This window comes from Panulirus ornatus, chromosome 55 (assembly GCF_036320965.1).
Source record: "Panulirus ornatus isolate Po-2019 chromosome 55, ASM3632096v1, whole genome shotgun sequence".
Taxonomy (NCBI): Eukaryota; Metazoa; Arthropoda; class Malacostraca; order Decapoda; family Palinuridae; genus Panulirus; species Panulirus ornatus.
This window is the reverse complement of record NC_092278.1, coordinates 33,409,714-33,430,531: the sequence shown is the minus strand read 5'-3', so window position 1 is coordinate 33,430,531 and position 20,818 is coordinate 33,409,714. Positions and strand designations below refer to the sequence as shown.

At 40.5% G+C, this 20,818-nt stretch overlaps 1 protein-coding gene across 1 annotated transcript in view; it reads right to left on the bottom strand.

The window, feature by feature from the left end:
• Positions 1-20,818, bottom strand: part of LOC139765660 (transforming growth factor-beta receptor-associated protein 1 homolog) — a 57,173-nt gene that overhangs the window by 23,140 nt on the left and 13,215 nt on the right. Inside the window, exons 7-9 of the mRNA XM_071693367.1 lie at positions 16,006-16,144; positions 6,048-6,242; positions 2,792-2,983 (exon numbers count right to left, since the gene is read on the bottom strand). Of these exons, the coding sequence (XP_071549468.1) occupies positions 2,792-2,983; positions 6,048-6,242; positions 16,006-16,144 (526 nt within the window). The remainder of the gene's footprint in view (positions 1-2,791; positions 2,984-6,047; positions 6,243-16,005; positions 16,145-20,818) is intronic.

The window sequence follows — 20,818 nt, the reverse complement described above, 5'->3', positions numbered from 1 at the left end:
TTTTTTCTGTATCTTTCTCAGGATTGTGAACTTAAAGTTGATCAAGTCACCACTTATTCTTCTCTCTTCAATGTTGGACAAGTCAAAACCTCTACCTGCTCACTGCAACTCAGCTCTCTTAATTCTGAAACCTTCTATGTTGACCTCTTCTTGATTTTCTTTATCAGCCCTCTGAGCTTCGCTGAATGTGGTGACCAAAAATGAGAAGCACATGTAAAAGGCTTGATAAAAGTGTGTAATTTCCTAATTGTAATTTCCAGTGTACAAAGCATGGGGAGAGAGTTCTGCATCCACAAAGCCTGATCTCTTGAACTTGCTTTACCAATGGTGAGAGTTTTCCACAAAGCAAGGTTGAAGTGCAGTGTAAACTACAGAAAACAACTAGTTGTCAAGTAGAGAGTGTGTGTGTGTTTGTGTACTGAATACCAGCAACTCACATGTATGTACGACAATATGAAAAGACAAAAATTTGGGCAAGAAAAGGGAACTTCACAGTCAGTCAGTTAAATGAGTCTGTTATTCAGTTGTTCTTCAGCTCACTGATCTAGGACAAGTATTAGGTATGGTATAAAAAGGGTAGTGAGTGGTGGGATGAAGAAGTAAGAGTATTAGTGAAAGAGAAGAGAGAGGCATTTGGACGATTTTTGCAGGGAAAAAATGCAATTGAGTGGGAGATGTATAAAAGAAAGAGACAGGAGGTCAAGAGAAAGGTGCAAGAGGTGAAAAAAAGGGCAAATGAGAGTTGGGGTGAGAGAGTATCATTAAATTTTAGGGAGAATAAAAAGATGTTCTGGAAGGAGGTAAATAAAGTGCGAAAGACAAGGGAGCAAATGGGAACTTCGGTGAAGGGCGCAAGTGGGGAGGTGATAACAAGTAGTGGTGATGTGAGAAGGAGATGGAGTGAGTATTTTGAAGGTTTGTTAAATGTGTTTGATGATAGAGTGGCAGATATAGGGTGTTTTGGTCGAGGTGGTGTGCAAAGTGAGAGGGTTAGGGAAAATGATTTGGTAAACAGAGAAGAGGTAGTAAAAGCTTTGCGGAAGATGAAAGCCGGCAAGGCAGCAGGTTTGGATGGTATTGCAGTGGAATTTATTAAAAAAGGGGGTGACTGTATTGTTGACTGGTTGGTAAGGTTATTTAATGTATGTATGACTCATGGTGAGGTGCCTGAGGATTGGCGGAATGCGTGCATAGTGCCATTGTACAAAGGCAAAGGGGATAAGAGTGAGTGCTCAAATTACAGAGGTATAAGTTTGTTGAGTATTCCTGGTAAATTATATGGGAGGGTATTGATTGAGAGGGTGAAGGCATGTACAGAGCATCAGATTGGGGAAAAGCAGTGTGGTTTCAGAAGTGGTAGAGGATGTGTGGATCAGGTGTTTGCTTTGAAGAATGTATGTGAGAAATACTTAGAAAAGCAAATGGATTTGTATGTAGCATTTATGGATCTGGAGAAGGCATATGATAGAGTTGATAGAGATGCTCTGTGGAAGGTATTAAGAATATATGGTGTGGGAGGAAAGTTGTTAGAAGCAGTGAAAAGTTTTTATCGAGGATGTAAGGCATGTGTACGTGTAGGAAGAGAGGAAAGTGATTGGTTCTCAGTGAATGTAGGTTTGCGGCAAGGGGTGTGTGATGTCTCCATGGTTGTTTAATTTGTTTATGGATGGGGTTGTTAGGGAGGTAAATGCAAGAGTTTTGGAAAGAGGGGCAAGTATGAAGTCTGTTGGGGATGAGAGAGCTTGGGAAGTGAGTCAGTTGTTGTTCGCTGATGATACAGCGCTGGTGGCTGATTCATGTGAGAAACTGCAGAAGCTGGTGACTGAGTTTGGAAAAGTGTGTGGAAGAAGAAAGTTAAGAGTAAATGTGAATAAGAGCAAGGTTATTAGGTACAGTAGGGTTGAGGGTCAAGTCAATTGGGAGGTGAGTTTGAATGGAGAAAAACTGGAGGAAGTGAAGTGTTTTAGATATCTGGGAGTGGATCTGGCAGCGGATGGAACCATGGAAGCGGAAGTGGATCATAGGGTGGGGGAGGGGGCGAAAATCCTGGGGGCCTTGAAGAATGTCTGGAAGTCGAGAACATTATCTCGGAAAGCAAAAATGGGTATGTTTGAAGGAATAGTGGTTCCAACAATGTTGTATGGTTGCGAGGCGTGGGCTATGGATAGAGTTGTGCGCAGGAGGATGGATGTGCTGGAAATGAGATGTTTGAGGACAATGTGTGGTGTGAGGTGGTTTGATCGAGTGAGTAACGTAAGGGTAAGAGAGATGTGTGGAAATAAAAAGAGCGTGGTTGAGAGAGCAGAAGAGGGTGTTTTGAAGTGGTTTGGGCACATGGAGAGAATGAGTGAGGAAAGATTGACCAAGAGGATATATGTGTCGGAGGTGGAGGGAACAAGGAGAAGAGGGAGACCAAATTGGAGGTGGAAAGATGGAGTGAAAAAGATTTTGTGTGATCGGGGCCTGAGCATGCAGGAGGGTGAAAGGAGGGCAAGGAATAGAGTGAATTGGAGCGATGTGGTATACCGGGGTTGACGTGCTGTCAGTGGATTGAATCAAGGCATGTGAAGCATCTGGGGTAAACCATGGAAAGCTGTGTAGGTATGTATATTTGCGTGTGTGGACGTATGTATATACATGTGTATGGGGGGGGGTTGGGCCATTTCTTTCGTCTGTTTCCTTGCGCTACCTCGCAAACGCGGGAGACAGCGACAAAGTATAATAAATAAAAAAATATAATAAAAGTATGTACTTTTTTCCACCATGAATATCAATACAAAAAAAAATTCACCATTCTGTATGTGATGGGTTCTCCTAAACTTCGAAGATACAGCAGGTAACTATTCAGGAAAGACTTAGCCTCTTCAATCTTGGTCTGGTCACCATGCATGGCTTGAGCTATGTCAGCAATTTGGTGCAAGGGTGGCTGAGCTCGCATAAATTCAACACTAGATGGCAAGAGGCCTGGATAAAGGCTGATTACCTGTAAAAAATCATATGAACATTAATAGTTGAATATATATAAGAGCATATCGGAGTCTTAGACAGTGTGGAAGTATCATACTTGCCTAAAACCTACAATTATGTAAAATTCTAGGATGGTGTAGATGATACAACCAGAATTTTGGAATGAATGATGTGGGCAAAAGGAGTGTTTAGCCTTGCCTGTTTCAACAAAAGCTGACCACTCTTATCCCATTTCAGTAGGAATGAAACACCACTGCATCATTTCCATCTTATTTTGGAAAATCCAAAATGCCTATAGTGATATGTCAGAGCATCCACATTTACTCTATTCTATGGGTGAGTATGCTGCTTGGGCCCATAAAACTTTTGAGCCATCATATTAAATCATTTCATCGAAAAACAACAATACTGAACAAGAAACATATAGCATGAGAAAAACTGTTCAGTGACACAATGTGCGGATTCAACCACATAGGTCTTTGATGTAAAGAGATACCCAGTGAAAGAGGGGAATATCATAGCAGAAAGGTTAAATAAACCAGTTATGTAAAGTAAACCACTCCTGCTAAATATAAATACATACAGGGTTAGGAACAAACTGGGTTCAAGAATGACCACCCATACATAGTACCACACTCTATCATGACTGTCTTACACATCTCTTCACTATATCATGAAAAAGTAACAGAACAGGTGAATGACATACTGTAGATATACTATACAGCTACACAATAAACATTGCATATAAATACTATATATCTACAGTATTCAGTACCTATGTGGCACTACCAAAACCTGCTGGCTTGAGGTTGAACCATGAACAAAAAGTCAATGGAGTCCATAATCTCTCTATGACAGGAAGGAATACAGTCTTATGAGCTGCAGTAGCTCCTGGAAAAGAAGTTCTAATGCATTCATATTTTTATAAGATAAATATATCTGTATAGTAAAGAAGTCCTGATGTAATCATATTCTTATAAGATAAATATATCTGTATACAGGTACACAACCAATTTTCCAGCACTCTTGGTTCCAAAGCCTTATCAGATTAACCATTTTGCCGGGCCAACCATGGTCGCATAAAAATATTTCATCAACACACCTCTAACCAACTAATCATACATCTCCCATGTGTCGAAAGTATACCATAGACTGCTAGAAATTTAAATTAAACAAATATTAAATAGTGGTATATGCTCAGGACAGAGTTGCTCGTCAGCTTTGAGTTTCAAAAATTCATCTACATACTCAGCAGCTCCTTCATGGTTTCCAGACCGCTTTTCTCCACACACTTTATTCATGGGAATTCCATGACGCTTCTTGAATCTATGAAGCCATCCTTCACTATAGTCATGCTCATGTTGTAATTCAAGTTCTTTATGGAACAACTTAGCCTGGTCCATTATCATGCTACCTGACAAGTCCACTCAATCACTCCAATGCTGTCAAAACCATTCCATCATCACTTGATCGTGTTCAGTACTCTTACTATCTTTCATAGTTTTTCTAATCGTCATTTGCTTCTTGGAATCGCTGGCTGCATACAATTTCAATATTTTCCCCCTCTGCTTCTTTATATCATAAACAGTTGATGAACCAATAATGTAGGTGCCACACAGCTTACACACTGAAACATCACAGTCCATTTTTTTTCAACAGTTCTACTTTATTTTGGATCGATATGGACTGATGTTTACGTTTGACACCACGACTGATACTCTCATACGTCTTAGAAGCCAGAGCTAGGGTTGAATTCCAGCAAAATAAGCTAAGAATCTCACAGAATTGCAGTATCACCACCAACGAGTGCAGTGTAATGAATGTAAACAAGCGTGCCCTACACACAACGCCATCTGTGGCCGCCCAGTAAACTGGTCTGGCGGCTGATGTAATTTCAAGTTCTCTCACGCAATTTTGTCCAGACTAAGGGAGGTGCCAAACCATCAGTTGCCGGAAAATTAGTGGTGTACCTGTAGTAATTCTGAATAATTCTTTACTTTTTGTACTTGGAAATAATGGTAATATACTTTATCATTAAAAGATTCTTTCAGACATCATCAATATGGATAAAACAAATGTTTTTGGTTTTTCAAATCTATCATACATCAAAATGTGTCATTAGCTCATACAGCATACCACATCTCTAAAGTGTTGGAAGTCCAAAACAATATAACTCAAAGTGACATAACCTGAAGCCTTGCTGTATTGAAATTTCTACACGGAAGCATGAATAACTTACACATTATTCAAAACCTGGAAAAGCAAAAAACCACTAGCAATTTAAGAAGCTTGTGAGGAATATTGACTTTAAAAAATTTTAGTAGCTTTCAAGATTAATGAAGAGTGACACAACTGTAACACTGCAGACACTTTTGCTCTGCAACACATTGAATTCCTCTTTTAAAACCTGCATTTTGACAACAGGATAAACTGAACCAAAACATTTAAAACAACATCTTTTTTTTATCACAGTTAAACAACACTAAGGTGCTTCATACTGTGATGTTCACATGCTGGCTCATGTCCTACTAAATAATCAGCTGGTCTGTTGTCTACAAAAGGAGTGTATCATCAAAAAGAGTGTTTAATTGACAGCCATACCAATATGCAGCATGCTTGGTAGATTTTGGTCAGTTTTGCATGTGACAATAGCTAGCTCTTAGAAGCCATTTACTGAGGAGAATATAAACATCATTAGACAGTATGACTACTGTTTTTAAGGTCTGAATTGTTTTTCATACATCTTAGTCAAATGTCTACCATCTCCATGGCTCAATGCATAGCACAGAGAGAATATAAACATCATTAGACAGTCTGATTACTGTTTTTAAGGTCTGAATTGTTTTTCATACATCTTAGTCAAATGTCTACCATCTCCATGGCTCAATGCATAGCACAGAGAGATATCTAACGATATACCACCCCTTGAAAATGCACTAAACAAACAAGCAAAGAGTGAACATTAACTATAAAGAGAACATGGTCTGAATGAAAAATAAAATGCAAAGACTGAAAAATATGTCTAAAGTCAATTATGCAGAGTACTCTTAAGATTACATGAAACGTCTCAATGATCTTACCTCTCTCACATCTACAGCGCCCCTGACAAAATAGTCTTGCGCTTGATCATAGACTCCATGAACCAGTTTAATGAAGCCTGCTTTCTGAAGTAATGTGTGACATAGTTGATGATATTGCTCCTGACTCATCCCAACAGCTCCACTGTGTTCTGCCAGTTCAACAGCTTCCTCCACTCTTTCACTATCCATTAAAGTCTGGAAGATAAAAAAGGTCTAAATTTCATGTCCCACAATGAGACTTATTCTGTCCTTCCCCTACCTTCAGTCTTTCTCTATATCTTCTTCCACTCACCTGAAATTTCAATAATTATAGATTTCAGTCCCTGCACATTAATGAGAATTTAAAGCTTTGCTTTTGGCCATAATGTGACACATAACAAGGAGAGTGCTTAACATAACAAGGAGAGTGTTTAACTGTCTTAACTATCAAAAGTCACTTCATGTCAACTAGGAGTCATTCTATAAGGAGTAGATGTTCTATGAACAAGATTAATGCTGTCACTCCAACCAGACTGAACACAAGTGACTTAATTTACATATTATCTATATGATCAAGTATGCTATTTTGCCTGGCCATACCATGAAACCTAAATTCCTATAGTACTATTTAAATTCTTGGTATCTTGGCATATGAGGAGGGTAGCCAGATTAAATGTCTGATATCTTGATGAAGGCCAATGTCAAAATCTTTGGTGGTTTTATGAAAACAGGAAATGACATTCATGAAAGAAGTGGTGAAACTGGGTGAGCTTGGAAAAGAGGCCTGTCTGCAAAGGCAACCGGGAAGATTGAGTAAAGAATGGCTTAAAGTGAGAGTGACTGAAACAGGGGAGTGGAATGTATTCAGGGAAGCAGTGCTTTAAAGTCCACAAACAAATTAAACATCCATGGTGGCATCACTCCCTCTCCCTAATACCAATCTTCACTTGGAACCATTCACTCTCCACTCTTCCTATTCAAGGTGAAGTGTGTGGCATGCTGAAAAAGGGGTGTGCACATACACAAAAAGACAGTAGGTGGAGGAATGAAAACATTGCTAGGGAAAAAGAAAAAGGGAGGTTTATGCATGTTGTCTGCAAAGAAAAAGTGTGAATAACTGAGATGAGTACACATTAAAGCAGTGTGGATGCCAAGAGAAAGATATGAGCTAAAAAAAAAAAAAAAAACTAGTCAGCAAAGGACACAGCTCCAGTGGCAGACTCCACAAAGAAACTCCTGAAGGTAGTGATAGAGTTTGAGAGTGTGTGTGAATGAAGAAAAATGACAGTAAATAACAACAAAACCAAGGTTGTGCAGTGCTTCAGGAAGTGCGACAGATAAGTCTGAGAGGAGTGCTTCAACTACCTCATAGAAAACATGGCAATGGATGGAACCATAGTTTGAAGTGAGTCAGAGAGAGGAAAAGGGGGTAAGGTCCCGGATGCATGAGTCCCTTCCTTTTTCTCGCATTAACCCTTCATTGGGTTAATGTAACGAGTTAATACTGGGCAAAGAAGACTTTGGGGTAATGTGGCCTAAGCATTCAAAAGGTTGAGAGGCATGCTTGGGGCAGAATGAAGTGGATCAATATGGTATGGGGGAAATGTGCAGTCACTAGGTTGAACCAGAGCATATGAAGCAGTGAATGGAAGGCTCTAGTTTCAATGTATCCTACATGACAGCAAGAGAGTGAATGTAAGAAGGTGACACTGTTATTTGCCTGTTCCTGATTATTGAACAACAGAATGTTTCAAAAAATGATAAATTATCCACATACCACATATATGAATATTCACTTTCATATGAAAAGCTTTGGCACTCCCAGAGGTTAACTACATCCCCTGCCCTTGGGAAGATATTGGTCCCCCATTACTTCAAAGCATAACAAAGGTCAAGGTGTGGGACTGCCATACCACATGGGCAAATCATGAAAATTTAACTTTGAAGTTTCCGAACTGAGGTAAAATAGAGGTAATCATGAATTTCAAAAGGAAAATTCAAATTTCAAGAATTATCACAACAACTGTATAAAGCAGACTGAGATATAGGGCAAGGGCTTAAAGATTTCTAATCCTAATGAAATCTAAGAAATCCTTTCAATGCTTGCAGTTCAATCCAACAATGGAGAGAGAGAAAAACTTCTTAAAGTGTTGGAAGTGAGTTGCATGATAAAATAGTCCTAGAGAGAACTAAAAGAATAATGGGGGGAAAACCAAGAAACAGGTCTGGTGGATTTGTGGAGGTGCATGGTAGTACTGATCAAACATTTACAGTATGACTGAAGAAAATATATATATGATATCTATGTACCTGGAAAAAGCTTACAACAGAGTTGACAGAAATGTGCTGCAGAGAGAGTTAAAAGTAAGGGGTATCAAAAACTGAAGAAGATAGTATAGGAGAGTACAGTATGCCTTAGGTAGCACAGATGAATGAAACAGTCTGAGTATGAAGTTGAACTCTGACAAGGGTTTTATATCCCTATGACTGCTTCAAATCTTTACAAAGGTATGGGAAAACATTTTGGCAGACACACACATGAACAGACTTTCACTTCCCCTGCATGTGCGCAAGGTAGCGCTAGGAAAAGACAACAAAGGCCACATTCATTCACACTCAGTCTCTAGCTGTCATGTAATAATGCACCAAAACCACAGCTCCCTTTCCACATTCAGGCCCCACAGAACTTTCCATGGTTTACCCCAGACGCTCAGGCCCCGATCACTCAAAATCTTTTTCACTCCATCTTTCCACCTCCAATTTGGTCTCCCACTTCTCGTTCCTTCCACATCTGAAACATATATCCTCTTGGTCAATCTTTCCTCACTCATTCTCTCCATGTGACCAAACCATTTCAAAACACCCTCTTCTGCTCTCTCAACCACACTCTTTATTACCACACATCTCTCTTACCCTAGTATTACTTACTCGATCAAACCACCTCTCACCATATATTGTCCTCAAACATCTCATTTCCAGCACATCCACCCTCCTCTGCACAACTCTATCTATAGCCCACGCTTCGCAACCATAAAACATTGTTGGAACCACTATTCCTTCAAACAGACCCATTTTTGCTTTCCAAGATAATGTTCTCGACTTCCACACATTCTTCAACACTCCCAGAACTTTTGCCCCCTACCCTAGCCTATGATTCACTTCCACTTCCATGGTTCCATCCGCAGCCCAATCCACTCCCAGATATCTAAAACACTTCATTTCCTCCAGTCTTTCTCCATTCAAACCTACCTCCCAATTGACTTGTCCCTCAACCCTACTGTACCTAATAACCTTGCTCTTATTCATATTTACTCTTAACTTTCTTCTTTCATACACTTTATCAAACTCAGTCACTAGCTTCTGCAGTTTCTCACACGAATCAGCCACCAGCATTGTATCATCAGCGAACAACAACTGACACTTCCTAAGCTCTCTCATCCACAACAGACTGCATACTTGCCCCTCTTTCCAAGACTCTTGCATTCACCTCCCTAACAACCCCATCCATAAACAAATTAAACAACCATGGGACATCACACACCCCTGCCGCAAACCTACATTCACTGAGAACCAATCACTTTCCACTCTTCCTACACGTATACATGCCTTACATCCTCGATAAAAACTTTTCACTGCTTCTAACAACTTGCCTCCCACATCATATATTCTTAATAACTTCCACAGAGCATCTCTATCAACTCTATCATATGCCTTCTCCAGATCTATAAATGCTACATACAAATCCATTTGCTAAGTATTTCTCACACACATTCTTCAAAGCAAACACCTGATCCACACATCCTCTACCACTTCTGAAACCACACTGCTCTTCCCCTATTTGATGCTCTGTACATGCCTTCACCCCTTCAATCAATACCCTCCCATATAATTTTCCAGGAATACTCAACAAACTTATACCTCTGTAATTTGAGCACTCACTTTTATCCCCTTTGCCTTTGTACAATGGCACTATATTATTATTTTTTTTATTATTATACTTGATCACCATTTCCCACGTTAGTGAGGTAGCACCGGGAAACAGACGAAGAGACACTCATCCAATATTGTGTGAGATGGCAGAAAATGTACAATATACTGACTGGAAATTCTAAAACTAATGTAAGACAAGTAATGGAACGTGAATAGTACTGGAGAAGGAAAAGTTATATTATGAAAGCTACCTAAATAGTGCCGATATGAAAAAGGGTAATAATTTTACAAAATTATGGAGGCTTTCTCAAGGACTATTGCGGAATGGATGCTGAGATATCTAGAAGTCTATGAAAAACAGGCAAGATGCTAATACCATAAGAAATCTCAGGAGTAGTTAAGATGGAAGGCCAGTTCAAACTATCTTTAAGAATGCAACTGAAATTAGCACGCGATAAAAAAAATACCTTGCTGTGGTAGATATGAAAAATATAGTTTCTTGAGCTTCAGATGTGTAGAGAGAAAAGTGTAGACAGCAAAATGTAATAATCCTAATAAATAAATCAGAAATGAAACGTGCAGCTGAAAAGTGATGGGAGGAGTGTTTAAGCACACTGAGCACACTAAAGTAACACAAAAAATAAAATGTACACAAATGTATACATACATATATGTATATATCCCTGGAGCACGGGAGAAAGAATTCTACCTTCATATTCCCTGCATGTCACAGAAGGCAAGTAAAGGGGGAGGCAGCAAGTGGCTGGAAACTCTACCCTTCTTTTATTTCAATTTCTAAAAGAGGAAACAGAAGAAGGAGCCAGGCTGGGAATGCTCATCCTCCTTGAAGGCTCAAACTGGGATGTCCGAAAGTGTTTAGATGTAACCCAAGATGAAGAAGAGAGGAGAGATAGGTAGTATGTTTGAGAAAAACCTGGATGTACTGGCTCTAAGTGAAATGAAGGTTAAGGATTAAGGGGGAAAATGGGTTGGAAATGTCTTGAGAGTAAAGTCAGGGGCTGCTAAGAGGTCAAAGGGTAAGGAAGGAGTATTACTTCTCCTGAAGCAGGAGTTGCGAGAGTGTGTGATATAGTTTAAAGAAGTAAATCTTATTTTGATGTATGTAAAACTGAAAGCGGATAGCGAGAGTTGGGTGATTATTGATGCTTATGCACCTGGTCATGAAAAAAACGATCATGAGAGAAGAGTGTTTTGGGAACAGCTGAGTGTTTGCGTCAGCGGTTTTGGTGCAAAAGATCAGGTATTAGTGATGGGTGATCTAAATCCACAGGTAAGTAATGTGGCAGTTGTGGAAGAGTTTTTCAAAATAGAAGAAGAAACAATGTCAGGGAGGAGACTGGTGAGAGTAATTGAGCTTTGATAGGAAGACTTGTGTGAAAAATACCAGCAGAGATTAAGTGTAGAATGGCAAAAGGTGAGAGCAAATGAAGTGAGGGGAGTGGATGAGGAATAGGAAGTATTTAGAGCAGCAGTGATGGCATGTGCATGAGATGCATGTGGCATGCGAAAGGTGGGAGGAGGGCAGATTAGAAAGGTAGTGAGTGGTGGAAAGAAGCACAGTTGCTAGTGGAAGAAAAAAGAAAGGTGTTTGGGCAGTTTTAGAGGGAAGGAGTGCAATAATTAGGGGATGTATACAAGAAAGCAGCAGGAAGTTAAGAGGAAGGTGCAGAGGCTGAAAAAGACAGCAAATGAGAGTTGGGGTGAGAGAGTATCATTAAACTTACTGGAGAATTAAAAAATGTTTTGGAAGGAGGTAAATACAGTGCAAGACAAGACAACAAATAGGCACATCATTGAAGAAGGAAAAAAATGGAAGTGATAGCAGGTCGTGATGAAGTGAGGAGGAGATGGAGTGACAATGTTGAAGGATTGTTAAATGTGTTTGATGACAAAGTGGTAGATGTAGGGTGTTTTGGTTGGGGTGTTATGCAGTGTGAGAGAGTCATGGACAATGGTTTGGTGTAGAGATGGTGAAAGCCTTGCAGAAGATGAAATGCAACAAGGTGGTGGGAGGGGATGGTACTGCTGTTGATTGGTTGGTAGGGATATTCATTGCTTGTTAGGATCATGGAGAAGTGCTTGAAGACTGGCAGAATGCATGTATAGTGCCAATGTATAAAGGCAAAGAGAATAGAGGAGTGCGTTTCAAACTACAGAGGTATAAATTTGCTGAGTATACCTGGTAAGTTGTATGGGATGGTATTGATTGAGAGGGTGACAGCTTGCAAAAAGCATCAGATTGGAGAGGAGCAGTGTGGTTCCAGAAGTGGTAGAGGATGTGTGGATCAGGTGTTTGCTTTGAAGAATGTGTGAGAAATACTAATAAAAACAGATGGATCTGTCTGTAGCATTTTTGGATTTGTAAAAGGCATATGACAGGGTTGATAGAGATGCTCTGTGGAAGGTCTTAAGATAATATGTTGTGGGAGATAAGCTGCTTGAAGCAGAAAGGCTTTTATAAAGGATGTAAGGCACATGTGTGACCAGGAAGTAAGGAGATTGAATGGTTTCCAGTAAGGGTTGGTCTGCAGCAGTGGGGTGTGATATCAGCTTGGTTGCTTAATTTGTTTATGGATAAGGTAGTCTTGGAGAGAAGAGTGACTATGCAGTCTGCTGGGATTAAGAGGGCATGGAGAGTGAGTCAGTTGTTCGCTGATGGTACAGCACAGGTATTTGATTCAAATGAGAAACTGCAAAAGTTAGTGACTGAGTTTGGAAAAGTGTGTGGAAGGGGAAAGTTGAGAGTAAATGTGAATAAAAGCAAGATTATTACGCTCAACAGGGTTGGGGGACAAGTTAGTTGGATTATGAGTTTGAATTGGAGGAAGTGAAGATTTTTAGATATCTGGGAGTAGACTTGGCAGAGAATGGAACCATAGAAGGGGAAGAGAGTCATAGGGTAGGGGAGGGGGGTGAAAGTTCTGAGAGCGATGAAGAATGAGTGAAAGGAAGAACATCATCTTGGAAGGCAAAAACGGTATGCCTGAAGGAATGGTTGTTCCAACAATATCATATGGTTGCATGACGCATGGGATATGGATAGGGTTGTGTGGAGGAGGGTGGATGTGTTGGAAATGAAGTGTATGAGGACAATATGTGGTATGAGGTGGTATGAGGGCAACAGTATGGGTTTTCGTACGTTTGGCAGTGAGGTTTTTCCACCGTTACCAAACCAGCATTATACCCCACATCTTTCGGGTCTCCACAAATTTATTCGGTAAACTGTACATGGGTATATCTCTGTGCGTGTGTATGAATATGTTGATATGTATATGTATGTATATGTATGTGTATGTGCATGTATGTATATGTGTGTATATGAGTGGATGGGTCTATCTTCGTCTGTTTCCGGGAGTTACTCGCTGACACGGGAAACGGCGATTGACATGGAGTGTCTTTCTTCGTCTGTTTCCGGGAGCTACTCACTGACACGGGAAACGGCGATCAAGTGAAGATTTTGAGCAATTGGGGCCTCAATATGCAGAAGGTTGAAAGACGTGCATTAGATAGAATGAACTGAAACAATGTGGTCTGCAGGGGCCAACGTGCTGTCAGTGGGCAGAACCAGGGAATATGAAGTGTCTGAGGTAAACAAAGCTCTGTGGGGAATGGTTGTGTATACAGAGCTCTGGTTTCTATGCAATGCACATGACAGATATAGAATGGATGTGAGCAGATTTGGCCTTTCTTAGTCCGTCAGTATGTTCCTGGTGCTAACTCGCAAATGTGAGAAACAGAGATCAAATTTGAAAAAATACATGGTTGGTAAGGTTATTTAATGTATGTATGACTCATGGTGAGGTGCCTGAGGATTGGCGGAATGCGTGCATAGTGCCATTGTACAAAGGCAAAGGGGATAAGAGTGAGTGCTCAAATTACAGAGGTATAAGTTTGTTGAGTATTCCTGGTAAATTATATGGGAGGGTATTGATTGAGAGGGTGAAGGCATGTACAGAGCATCAGATTGGGGAAGAGCAGTGTGGCTTCAGAAGTGGTAGAGGATGTGTGGGTCAGGTGTTTGCTTTGAAGAATGTATGTGAGAAATACTTAGAAAAGCAAATGGATTTGTATGTAGCATTTATGGATCTGGAGAAGGCATATGATAGAGTTGATAGAGATGCTCTGTGGAAGGTATTAAGAATATATGGTGTGGGAGGAAAGTTGTTAGAAGCAGTGAAAAGTTTTTATCGAGGATGTAAGGCATGTGTACGTGTAGGAAGAGAGGAAAGTGATTGGTTCTCAGTGAATGTAGGTTTGCGGCAGGGGTGTGTGATGTCTCCATGGTTGTTTAATTTGTTTATGGATGGGGTTGTTAGGGAGGTAAATGCAAGAGTTTTGGAAAGAGGGGCAAGTATGAAGTCTGTTGGGGATGAGAGAGCCTGGGAAGTGAGTCAGTTGTTGTTCGCTGATGATACAGCGCTGGTGGCTGATTCATGTGAGAAACTGCAGAAGCTGGTGACTGAGTTTGGTAAAGTGTGTGGAAGAAGAAAGTTAACAGTAAATGTGAATAAGAGCAAGGTTATTAGGTACAGTAGGGTTGAGGGTCAAGCCAATTGGGAGGTGAGTTTGAATGGAGAAAAACTGGAGGAAGTGAAGTGTTTTAGATATCTGGGAGTGGATCTGGCAGCGGATGGAACCATGGAAGCGGAAGTGGATCATAGGGTGGGGGAGGGGGCGAAAATTCTGGGAGCCTTGAAAAATGTGTGGAAGTCGAGAACATTATCTCGGAAAGCAAAAATGGGTATGTTTGAAGGAATAGTGGTTCCAACAATGTTGTATGGCTGCAAGGCGTGGGCTATGGATAGAGTTGTGCGCAGGAGGATGGATGTGCTGGAAATGAGATGTTTGAGGGCAATGTGTGGTGTGAGGTGGTTTGATCGAGTGAGTAACGTAAGGGTAAGAGAGATGTGTGGAAATAAAAGGAGCGTGGTTGAGAGAGCAGAAGAGGGTGTTTTGAAGTGGTTTGGGCACATGGAGAGAATGAGTGAGGAAAGATTGACCAAGAGGATATATGTGTCGGAGGTGGAGGGAACGAGGAGAAGAGGGAGACCAAATTGGAGGTGGAAAGATGGAGTGAAAAAGATTTTGTGTGATCGGGGCCTGAACATGCAGGAGGGTGAAAGGAGGGCAAGGAATAGAGTGAATTGGAGCGATGTGGTATACCGGGGTTGACGTGCTGTCAGTGGATTGAATCAAGGCATGTGAAGCGTCTGGGGTAAACCATGGAAAGCTGTGTAGGTATGTATATTTGCGTGTGTGGACGTATGTATATACATGTGTATGGGGGGGGTTGGGCCATTTCTTTCGTCTGTTTCCTTGCGCTACCTCGCAAACGCGGGAGACAGCGACAAAGTATAATAAATAAATAATAACATATAAGTATCATGATAAATAGGGTGAATGTAAAAATTAAAGGAAGACTAACACAGATGGGTGGACAGAACCATGAAGAATATATCTGCAGCAACTTGTTCATGTATAATCCAATCAACTTTAATCTTATTCATTCTCCATTTTCATTGCATACGGTATACGAAACCATAACAACCAACTCTAAAAATCAATGTTTGTTTTCATTATCAAACTACATTTGAATTCATTCTCTTTTCATCATCTGACATACTCCCTACTTTCCATTTTCCACCTTGGTAGATAATTTGGATTAGATAAAATCCTCACACTTACACTATCATAATGCCAAGCATATTACTTCTACTGGAACCAACTGTCCGTCTTTCAAACACACACTAGATCAATGTCCGGAATTTTTGAGTCACATTCCGTCAACAAATGACCAGTGAATATGAAGGTCCCTTAAAGTAAATTGGTAAAAACAGAAGCAAATAAAATACAACATAGCTAGCATTAATCCTACGTTCTGGATTGGCTGGGAATTGAGCACTGTGACATGTGCAGAGCTCATCATTCTGTCAAATTACAGCCCTGAATTGATTGTACCCTTTCCAAAAGAATGATGTCACCCTTTTCAAGTAGGAGATAGACTGCAAAATCAATATGCTTAGCATACCTGAACTTGAGCAGTCCATGGCTGTGGCATGAGGCAAGATACACAGGAGTTAGCAGCCACATAGAGTTGCCCATCGAAATTTCCAACCAACTCCCCACCAGAGAAGTTAAGAGTTTGCTTATGCTGCTGATCAATCAAGCTATAAAATATAAATCATGTTTTACATGTATGGTAAACATTAACTGACATTTGTCTATTTATCTCTAAGTATCTGAGTTACTTTCCATTCAAAATTAGGTTGCTTCAGCAAAATCTTCATGCTTTTATAAGGGCCAAAAGACTCTAATTAACAGATGAACCCACTGCCAAGTAAATTAAACTACACTCAAAGTTTGGTCTATGAGAAAACCATTAGTAAGACAGAATGCAATACTTTTTTCATGTTTGTGAGTTTGAAAACAACCCAGATAATGAACCTATCATTTGCAGTATTCATCTAAAGGTTCAGATAAAAAATAAGAGTATAAGAGATGTAAATGAAGCAAATTCATATACTTGTATATAATGGTTACACCTACATTCAGAATCCATGATCATACATTTGGTATTCATAACACTTACCATGTGCATTCTATAAGTGCCTATCTGTTTCAAACAGGATGTGGCAGTTTTTTCCAAGAGATCACTACAGATAGACTGGGGTGATAAATACAAAAATAATAAAAAGATTGAAGGATGCATATTCAACTCTTTCAGCCATATTAAGAAAAAAGTGGTTTCCCCTGCTTCACAAATCTTAGCAAAATTTGAAATACTGGAATACCAAAGGTACTGAACTAAGCATATTATGGCCATTTAAAACTCAGCAAACTCTTAGGCACTTAAAAAAAACCTTGTTGCATAACCACCATTTCAAGCCACAGCATACCTAATAAACCATTGTGTCATCTTACAGTTTCACTTTCCTGTGCTCTGCCTGGAGACTGAATTTTTCTTTAATGCTATAATTGAAACCACTCCTTGTGGCCTCCTTATATGCTCAAATGTGATAATTGGCTGTTATCATTAACTGAACCCCACAAAATTACATTTATGTACACTGTGTAGCAGGACAGAGAGCCCACTTGAGGTAGCATGCAGTATCTTCCCACCACAGTTTTGTCTGGATAACTGACCCTTGTGGATACTTCTGAAGGCAAGTTTGAGAGGCACATGGCATCTATACATGCCTCTATGCCTCTAGTGAGCAAAGGAACCACTGATTTCTTCAAGTTCAGGCAAGAAAATTTAGAATGTACAGCATACAAAGTTAGGACTACTGAAATTTATATGCTATACAGCATCAGATTGGGGAAGAGCAGTGTGGTTTCAGAAGTGGTAGAGGATGTGTGGATCAGGTGTTTGCTTTGAAGAATGTATGTGAGAAATACTTAGAAAAGCAAATGGATTTGTATGTAGCATTTATGGATCTGGAGAAGGCATATGATAGAGTTGATAGAGATGCTCTGTGGAAGGTATTAAGAATATATGGTGTGGGAGGCAAGTTGTTAGAAGCAGTGAAAAGTTTTTATCGAGGATGTAAGGCATGTGTACGTGTAGGAAGAGAGGAAAGTGATTGGTTCTCAGTGAATGTAGGATTGCGGCAGGGGTGTGTGATGTCTCCATGGTTGTTTAATTTGTTTATGGATGGGGTTGTTAGGGAGGTAAATGCAAGAGTCTTGGAAAGAGGGGCAAGTATGAAGTCTGTTGGGGATGAGAGAGCTTGGGAAGTGAGTCAGTTGTTGTTCGCTGATGATACAGCGCTGGTGGCGGATTCATGTGAGAAACTGCAGAAGCTGGTGACGGAGTTTGGTAAAGCGTGTGGAAGAAGAAAGTTAAGAGTAAATGTGAATAAGAGCAAGGTTATTAGGTACAGTAGGGTTGAGGGTCAAGTCAATTGGGAGGTGAGTTTGAATGGTGAAAAACTGGAGGAAGTGAAGTGTTTTAGATATCTGGGAGTGGATCTGTCAGCGGATGGAACCATGGAAGCGGAAGTGGATCATAGGGTGGGGGAGGGGGCGAAAATTTTGGGAGCCTTGAAAAATGTGTGGAAGTCGAGAACATTATCCCGGAAAGCAAAAATGGGTATGTTTGAAGGAATAGTGGTTCCAACAATGTTGTATGGTTGCGAGGCGTGGGCTATGGATAGAGTTGTGCGCAGGAGGATGGATGTGCTGGAAATGAGATGTTTGAGGACAATGTGTGGTGTGAGGTGGTTTGATCGAGTAAGTAACGTAAGGGTAAGAGAGATGTGTGGAAATAAAAAGAGCGTGGTTGAGAGAGCAGAAGAGGGTGTTTTGAAATGGTTTGGGCACATGGAGAGAATGAGTGAGGAAAGATTGACCAAGAGGATATATGTGTCGGAGGTGGAGGGAACGAGGAGAAGAGGGAGACCAAATTGGAGGTGGAAAGATGGAGTGAAAAGGATTTTGTGTGATCGGGGCCTGAGCATGCAGGAGGGTGAAAGGAGGGCAAGGAATTGAGTGAATTGGAGCGATGTGGTATACAGGGGTTGACGTGCTGGCAGTGGATTGAATCAAGGCATGTGAAGCGTCCGGGGTAAACCATGGAAAGCTGTGTAGGTATGTATATTTCCGTGTGTGGACGTGTGGATGTACATGTGTATGGGGGGGGGTTGGGCCATTTCTTTCGTCTGTTTCCTTGCGCTACCTCGCAAACGCGGGAGACAGCGACAAAGTATAAGAAAAAAAAAAAAAAAAAAAAAAAAACATAGATACAGTCCTACAGGAAAGTCAAGGTAGCTGGATCCTCAATCAATTAAACACCATACACCCATGCCACAGACCCACCTTCATCTGGAATTACTCGCCCTCCTCTCTTCCTACTTTCGCATGTGCCTTACTCTTACTCTATTGATATAAACTCTTCACTACTTCTAGCAGCTTTCTCCCATATTCATAACACCTTCCACAAAGCATCTCTACCAACCCCATCATATGCTTTCTCCATATCCATTAATGCTACATACAAATCCTTTTGTTTCTCTATGTATTTCTTGTATACATTTCTCATAACAACCACCTGATCCACACATCCTCAGCCACTCCTGAAGCCACATTGTTCCTCCCCAGTTTGATGTCCTGCATATATCCCCACCCTCTCATACACTACTCTTCAAAACAATTTACCAGGTACACTTTATAAGCTTATACCTCTGTAATCTAAACAGTCACTTCTGTCCCCCTTGCCTTTATACACTGGTACAATACAGGCATTTTGCCAATCCTCAGGCTCTCCATCATGAGCCATTCACAAATCAAAAATCCTCACTAACCAATCACCAACACAGTCACCTCCCTCCTTCAGTAATTAACAGTAATACCATCCACTCCTGCTGCCTTGACACATTGCATCGTAGGCAAAGCTTTCACCACCTTCGCTCTTTTCACCAAACTACTTGCCATGAGTCTCTCACCTCGCATACCTTCCTGACCAAAACATCCCACATCTGCCATCCTATCATCAAATACATTCAACAATCCTTCAAAATTCTCCATACATCCCCTCATCTTTGCCTGTTACCACTTCTGCACTTGACCCCTTCATAAATTTCCATATTTGTTCTCACATTTTTCTTACACTATTAACCTCTTTCCAAAACATTCTTGTTCTCTCATTTTTCTTACACTATTAACCTCTTTCAAAGACATTCTTAATCTCCCTAAAGTTTGCAGATACTTGCTTATCCCTCCTCAAATTTGCCTCTTTTTCAGCTCCAGTACCTTTCACTTGAACTTTCTCTTGTACTTCTACCCAGTCAATCACACTCATTTTCTACTGATAGTATCCATACACCTCTCTTCTTTCACTAGCAACTCTCACACCCCTATTTCCCACCTTCCAAAAGTGACACACCTTTCTTGCATGTCAGCACTGCTTCCTTAAACACCTTCCATTCCTGAACCACTTCCTAGCTTCATTTGCTCTTACTTTTTGCCATTCTACATTCAATCTCTCTTAGTATCTCTTCACACAAGCCTCTGTTCCTAGCTCACTCACTTTTAACACCCTCTTCCTATCCAATAATATTTCACCTATTACGAAAGCCTTGGCAAACCTTCACCCTCACCTCCATGAAGTAATGATCAAACAACCCAATAGCTGCATATTGTTATGTTGCATGTCTGCTGATGCTCGCACTCCGTCAGGATGCTGTGATATGATTGCAACAAACATTAATCTAGTACATCACATGACTCCTCATACCCAAGATACAACCACCACACTATAAAGACATAACGAGTCTTGTGATATACTAAATTCATACTTTTAATGCTGGAGAAATGGCCAGTGTCCAGAGAGGGTGTGAAAATGTGTAACTCTGGGAACTGTAGTTACAGACATCTGTACAGTATATCTAGTTTGGGGGGGAAGGTGTTTAGTCCTTGTAGTCATTACTGTGTGACTGCTCTTGTCAATGTTGTGTGTGTTGGGAAGGGGGGAGTTGTAAGAATAGGTTGTGTAAGTGAGAGGCAGAGATGAGCTTTTTTGATTCTGCAAGAGGGTTGGTGGTTGGTTAGAGAGTGGTTAAGGTAAGAGGGGTCTAGAAGATGCTGAGGGTCTGTGCTTGCTAAGCATCCAATTATTGTTCTTGGTGACCTCTTTTGTGTGGTTTGTATTTCAGTTATGCTTGTTTCTGAATGGATGGATGACCTGACAAGTGAAACACAATTACAGGTGAAGTATATTAATTGTTTACAGATGCTGTTTCTTTTCTTGTTTGAATGTGGTACAAGTGAGTGCTCTGAGTTTCTTTTCTTGTTCGAATGTGGTACGAGTGAGTGCTCTGAAGGAATGTAGTTTGTCTATGGAC